Source organism: Crocuta crocuta, unplaced genomic scaffold (genome assembly GCF_008692635.1).
Source record: "Crocuta crocuta isolate KB4526 unplaced genomic scaffold, BGI_CrCroc_1.0 scaffold636, whole genome shotgun sequence".
Lineage (NCBI taxonomy): Eukaryota > Metazoa > Chordata > Mammalia > Carnivora > Hyaenidae > Crocuta > Crocuta crocuta.
In genome coordinates, this window is record NW_027530380.1 from 534,831 (window position 1) to 541,466 (window position 6,636).

General features: G+C 62.1%; 1 protein-coding gene across 1 annotated transcript in view; it reads right to left on the reverse strand.

Annotated features, from left to right (window-relative positions):
- Positions 1-5,974, reverse strand: part of ANO1 (anoctamin 1) — a 75,248-nt gene extending 69,274 nt beyond the window's left edge. Inside the window, 7 exon segments of the mRNA XM_077766562.1 lie at positions 2,043-2,130; positions 2,132-2,268; positions 2,324-2,476; positions 4,416-4,478; positions 4,727-4,842; positions 5,640-5,717; positions 5,929-5,974. Coding sequence (XP_077622688.1) covers positions 2,043-2,130; positions 2,132-2,268; positions 2,324-2,476; positions 4,416-4,478; positions 4,727-4,842; positions 5,640-5,717; positions 5,929-5,974 — 681 coding nt within the window.
- Positions 5,975-6,636: the final 662 nt, after the last annotated feature.

Genomic DNA, 6,636 nt, shown 5'->3' on the forward strand with positions numbered 1-6,636 from the left:
ATGTAGATGTTTGCTTTTTTAAAAATTATTATTTTTTATTTTTTAATATTTTTAAAAATTATTTTTTAAATTTATTTCTTCACTTCTGAAAGAGAAAGAGTGCTCACGTCAGCTGGGGAGGGGCAGACAAAGGGAGACACAGAATCCGAAGCAGCTCCAGGCTCTGAGCTGTCAGCACAGAGCCCGACGCGAGGCTCGAACCCACAAACTGCGAGATCATGACCTGAGCTGAAGTCGGATGCTGAACCGACCGGGCCCCCAGGCGCCCCTTCTATGTTAGCTTCAAAGTCATGACGGAGAATATGAAGTTTCAAGAAAGGTATGTGTGTCGCCGTTGACTGGACTTGGAAAGGCTCCTTTCTTTCACCGTCCATACGAACCGTCACGTGTGATTTAACGTTAACGACAGCCCAGGATTTGCTGCGCACCAGACTTAAGCCCCTTGCCTTAATCACCAACACCCAGTGATGTAAATACCACTGCCATTCCATTCTATAGATGGGGAAACTGAGGCCCACGCAACTCTGTAAGCCTTGCGAAGCACAGGCCGAGGCTCTGGGAGCTGGCCAGAGTCCGTGCGCATCACCAGGCCTCGGGGGGCCTGACTCAGGCTGTCGTCGGGTGAGAGGGATGGGAACAGAGCTCCTCCCCTAGCGGACAGACCGGGCACCCGTCGCTCAGAGCCCAAGCTCGCAGCTCCACGCAGCCCCCAGCAGCCCTCCTGCCTCCGACGGAGCCCGCCTGCTTCTCCAGGCACGCAGCGGCACGTCAGAGCTGGGCCCACACAGCGGCCACACCGTCTGCACAGACGTCTGCTGCTTGGGGACCGACCACTCTCTTCTTCCGAGAGGCCGAGGGCTCAGGGCTCAGACAAAGGGAGACAGAAAAGCCCAAGGGATGGGCACATATGCGCCCTGCCAACGAGAGAGACCTCCGCCGTCCCCTTAGAACCACTCCTGCAGCAGGATCCCACCCCCCTCCCCGAGGAAGCCAAGCCTCCGAAGGAGAAAGTCGCCCAGAGAAACGCTCGGAGGGCAGCACGAGCTCCCTCGCCACCAGGTCAGGGTCAGAGCAGCCCCACTGCGCATTTCTGGATGATTCAGGGTCGGCGCTCTCGGCTCGTCGCGAAGAGCACGCACACCAGCTCCTTCACTGACTGGCCTGTCCCCAAGGCTCCCGCTCCCCGGGCCCAAGGCACCATCACGTGAGGACGCGGCGGTTCTCAGTGACGGAAGGCACACCGAATCCAGCTTTTAAACACCCGCGTTGGCTCGCAACCCCCTCGGGCAGCCCGCCGGCTACTTTCGCTGCTCTTAACGTGCCGTAGAGCCCTGTGCTGATTCTCGGCTGGTCTGCGCAGTGACGGCGGCGCGGGCGAGGGGCCTGCCGCCAGTGCTCCCGGGAGGGACCCCGCACTGCCCTGTGCACAGAGAGGTCGCGGCGCTGGCAGAGGAGTGCACAGCAAACTTGCCGAGAAGCGGAAGGAAGCACGGACCGTCCCGAGGGCTGCCGAGGGCCCTCCTCGCGGCCACTGCCCAGCCTCCCGCCGCCAGGGCAGTGCTGCACCCCGGGACTCAGCCTTTCTTCCTCCCCAGCAAGCTCTCCTTCGAACGATTCTCAGGCTCTGCCAGGAACAGGCGCTCCAGAAAATGGTTTTATGGTCGGGGGGCTTCAGAGCACCAGCGCCCTCAGGGATCAAGCCAGACTGATCTCCCCACTTGACAGATTGAGGAACTGAGGCCCCAGAAGGGCCAAGGCCAGTGTCCAGGAGAGCATCATCCTCCGTCCCTTGGGAGGGGCCCGTCTTCCCAGGAAGGGACATGACCAGAGCCGGGAATGCCTTGACCTGAAGGCCAGCCCCTCCCCCAGAGCAGGAGAGCAGGGGCTCCCCCAAACCTTGACACGTGACTTCTGCCCAGCCTTGGCAGCAGCAGCTTTGCACCGGCCCTCGTGGAAGAGCAGGCTGCGGCCGGAAGGACCCTGTGCGCACCGCCTTCTGGAAACGGCGCTGGGCCCCGCGCCCACAGAAGGCGGACGGTTACCTCCTCGTCCCGCTCCAGCTCCAGGCCGGCTTCCAGAAGGTTCCCCTCGTACTCCTCCCTGCGGAAGCGCTTGTCGTCCTCATGATNTGCCCGACGGCCTCTTGGGGTGGTACACCAGGATGTAGTCCACCTTCCGCCGGCCGTCCCGGAAGTAGAGGCCGTGCTTGCACTCGGCGTCGGGGTCCACGGACAGCGAGTTCAGCAGCTGCGAGGGGAGACAAATGGACTGTGCGTCAGGGTGTCAGGGGCGGGCCCGAGGGGGGGGCAGGGAGGGTCCTGACCGCCTGCGTGCCCACCCGGAGCAGCGCCGCCCTGGGGCTGGCACACCAGGCGCACTGTGGCCCCGTCTTCGGGGAGCTGACATTTGAGAAACACTGGCCGTCATTGACCCAGGAAGGCCGAGCGGACCCTTCCTGCTCAGAAGGCCTCCCGGTCTGTGGGGGTAGAGGGGGCCTGATGGGGGGCCCAGCCTGCTTGCAAAGGGACTGGGAAAGTTGCAAGACCACCCCCCCTCGAGCCCAGGGGAGTGATGTTTATTCGCTTCCGCAGGGTTCCGGGCAGGGCAGAGCCACACTCGGGTTCCCTGTGGACAAATCTCCACCTCTGATGGCCCGCGTGCAGGGAGACTTCCTGTCAGCATGGCCGGGGGCCCAGGACCCCCCTCCCCCGGCTGGTTCCAGCGCTGCCACCGGGTCAGCTCTACGTTAGTCTGGGTCCCCCCAAGCACAGAGCCCGAGATGAGGTGTTTACCTGAGGGGTGGCCTCAGGGGCCAGAGGGAGGGGCCGAGGGAAGGGGGCTGTAGACAGAGTCCCGGCCTCAGGCAGCTGGGCCCCAACCTGCTGGTGCCCTGCACGTGGCCTCCACCCGCCCCTGCAGCAGGGGGCTGCCCTGGGGTGGGCCGACGGGCAGCGGCTAGGCCTGGACGGGGTCCGCTCTGCATGGATTGCCTTGCCTCGGTTTCCCTGTCTGCCTGAGGAGCTCTAGGAGGCCAATGAGACAGAAACGTGGGACTGAGCTTTAAGAATTTAAAATCTTCGGGCACCTGGGGGCTCAGTCGGTTAAGCGTCCAACTTCGGCTCAGGTCATGATCTCGCGGTTCGTGGGTTCGAGCCCCGCGTCGGGCTCTGTGCTGACAGCTCAGAGCCTGGAGCTGCTTCGGATTCTGTGTCTGCCTCTCTCTCTGTCCCTCCCCCGCTCATACTCTCTCCCTCTCTCTCAAAAATGAATAAAAAAGCTATAATAACGTTAAAAAAGCTGTAATAACATGAAAAGGCTCTGCAGAGCCGTGCTGTGGCGCGGCTGCCGCCAACACCTAACCCAAATTCTAGAACTCTAGTGGGATCTTGCTGGTGGCCGGGGGCACATAGGTTAATCAGCTGACTGGTCTTCGGCAAGAAGAGAAAATAAGTAAAACCACGTTGGAAGTGCCCCGTGAGCAGCTGCGCACCAGCTCTGCTCGGAGCCGAGCCCCGTGTCCGGCACCTGACCTCCTGGCCTCCCCCCCATTCCTGCTGTCAGTNGGTTCTCTTCCTCTTCCCAGGGAGGCAAGGAGGGGTACGGCCCGGGGGGGAGGCTGAGCCCAGCCCCGAGGCCCGTCTGCACACCCGGGGCGTCCCTCCCCCTCACAGTAACTGGGACGGGTGACACTCTTCCTCAGCTCAGGGCACAGCCGCTCACGGAGTCCCGACCTGAGGAGGGGGCGCCCTGTACTATGGTGAGACGCCGGAGGCTCACTGTGGGAGGGGGTCAGCCCGCGCTGCGGGGACCCACTTCCCTCCCGCCGACCCCTGACAGCCTCCCCCAAGGACACAGCCGGGGAGAGGGGCTGGGCCGGTCTGGGTCCCGTGCCGACGGCTCCTGGAGCCAGCACTAAGGTCACGGCGGCCAGGGGGACGGAGTCCAAGGACGCCCGCGCTGGGTGCATTCTCCCTCTCATCTCCAGGATGGGCGCCCAGGGGCCCTCCGACCCCCTCGCTCCACGCCGGTGCCTCAACGCCACAGGGCACGGGCACCCCGGACGCTCGGTGCCTCTGCGAGGGGCTCATCCCTCTTTCCAAACGGGGAACTTGGGCCTTCGGAGCTGAGCCGGGTGCCGGGGGGGAGGGGTTGCCTGTACCGCCCTCCCCAGCCCCCTTACCCTTGCCTTTGCACACGCTGCGTCCCCCCTGCCTGTGTACCCGCCCTCCCTGCTCTGTGGGTTGTGATGCCACCAGCTCCCCGGACGTGAGGCCCCCCGAGCCCAGAGCCCTGGGGGCCCCCGGCCACTCTGGCAGCAGAGTCTCTTGGGCCGGGGCTGCCCTGGAATGATCTATTCACAAGGTCTTCACTCCCAGGGGCCTCCAAGCAGGGCGCTGGGACTGCCCATAGCACACCTCCGTCCAGAACCAGCTGCACACGCGGGGCTTGGCGCTGCCGGGGGCCCCGTAAATGCCCGGCTGCCCGAGATAAGAGCCGAAGTTGAACAAAGTGGACCAAAAAAGCCACAGAGAGTGAGAAGGAAATTCGGAGTGAGCCCGTCAGGCCAGAGGGCAGGGAAACTGACCTGGGGACCCTCCCCACCAACACGAGGCAGGAAAGGTTACCAGGCTGAAAACTGAACAAGAACCATGTGTCTGCTGGGCCCTGACCAAGACCTTTCAGGGCCTTTGTAGTGGGGGGGTATCCCCTAAACACCTCCCCCAACCTGGGAGGGCGGCAGCACGGAGGCCCCGTCAAGAATGACCACCCTTCCACCTGCATTCCAAGACTGGCTGTGCACTTCTGGCTGTGTCACCTCAGGGAGCTCCTTCTGGAACCTTCCTTGCAAAATGAGGGTCTGGGGGACTAATATGATCCCCCTCAAAGGATCACTGTAAGGATTTAACGTGCCTGTACGTGGAGGGCTCACAGCAGGGCCGCCATACGATGAACCCACAAGAGGAGTTTGCTCTCACTGGAAACTGACACAAGCACAGATAAAGAACCAGGGGAGGAAAAACAATCTCCTGGTCCAAGTGGACCACAAGTGAAAGATGGTGAGTGCCGAGTCCAGGGTTTTCAGTTACCAAGGGAGCTGGGTGCACCGGTGTGAGCCCCAGCCCTCCCTCCGGGAAGGGGCCTTCTCTGCTTTATCAAGTCGGGGTGATCCCATCTGAGTGAGTGTAAGGGGTTAGCAACCCCCTGGGAGACCGCTTCGCCTGGTGCCGAAGGCGCGGTTGAGGAATGAATGAGCGCGTGCGTAAATGAAGGGCCCCCGGAGCGTGCACTCTGCACAATTACTGGCGGGCGTCGCCAGATCGAGGGTACCGTAAACACAACACTCTCCAGCTCTGAGCCTCAGTTTTTCCATCTGTAAACTGGGGACACAATCATCTCCTCGACCCAAGTCACGGGATCCTTAGGTGGACTCGCGTAACGGGGAATGTGAAAGCATTCTCAAGATCACCCATCCCCGGAGTCTGGCAGGAAGAGCTCCGGGAAGGACGGTAACCGTGGCGGAAGAGACATGACTTCCTGAGGTCACGCCGGGGCATGCCGGGGGACCGAGGTCCCCTCCACACGGCAGGCCTGCCCAAGCCCCACAGACGGCGGGAGGGCAGTCTACATGCGGTCCGCACCTGCCTCCCCAGACTCCGAGGAGACGGCAGAAGAGAGGATCAGGCCCGGGACCACAGGTTGTTTACGTGGCTTTGCAGCTGGAACGGGAGCTGCGGGAGCTGAGGTCACACGTTGGTGCGAGCTGGCCAGAGCCCGGCAAGTCTAACTGAGGCGAAGAGAACCTGCTACGCGCGCCCCCCCCCCCCGGCCCCCACACCGCNTTTCTTTTGGTTCTGGGGCTCTTTGAATACTCACTTTCGAACTCCACTTGGCTTCCCCAAACTTTAAAAATGAAATCACCGGCACTACCAATCAGTTTGTGACGGGCACTCCCCACGACCCCCACACGGCCCATCTCCGATCGGTGACACACAGGGGGGCGCGGGCGGGCCGACCCCAGCGCCCGGCACTTCTCTCTGGGCCGCCGACAGCCAGCAGGAGAGCGGAAGCTCACAAAGATAAGCGCAAAGAAAACTCCGCGAAATAAAGTGCATTTGACTTGGCCTCTGGCTTTTGAGTCATTTCTTGCACCTTCTGGTACAGAAACGAGGTGACTCTTACCCTTGAACTTGGGAATGACAGGAAACGCAGAGGCCCTGGGACTCCGGCTGGGAAGCGTAGCCTGCATGGGTCTGGGAGTCCCGATGGCCAAGCTGAACGACATCCGCGCTGTGGCTGCACGTGAGCAAGCTCGTCGGGGAACGGGAGAGGAGCCCTCTGATACGCAGCCCACGCCCTCTGGCCTTTGCATGCACAGAGTCGCCTTCCCTGGGTGACTCAGGGTGATGACTGAGCAACAATTACTGGCTGGAGCTGTGCTGGGGATCCCCTTGCAGGCTTTCTCTGTCGAGCTTCCTGCCAGGCCGGTAGACATTTCACTGCCAGGACACCACTCGGCCACCTCTCCTTCCTGGGGTCAGAGCCCCTGATCCACGGCCCTCCACGCCCAGGGACGGCCCCCAAACCCCCTGTAGTAAAGGGTGTGTGCGAAATAAATCAACAGTCTCATCAGGGGCC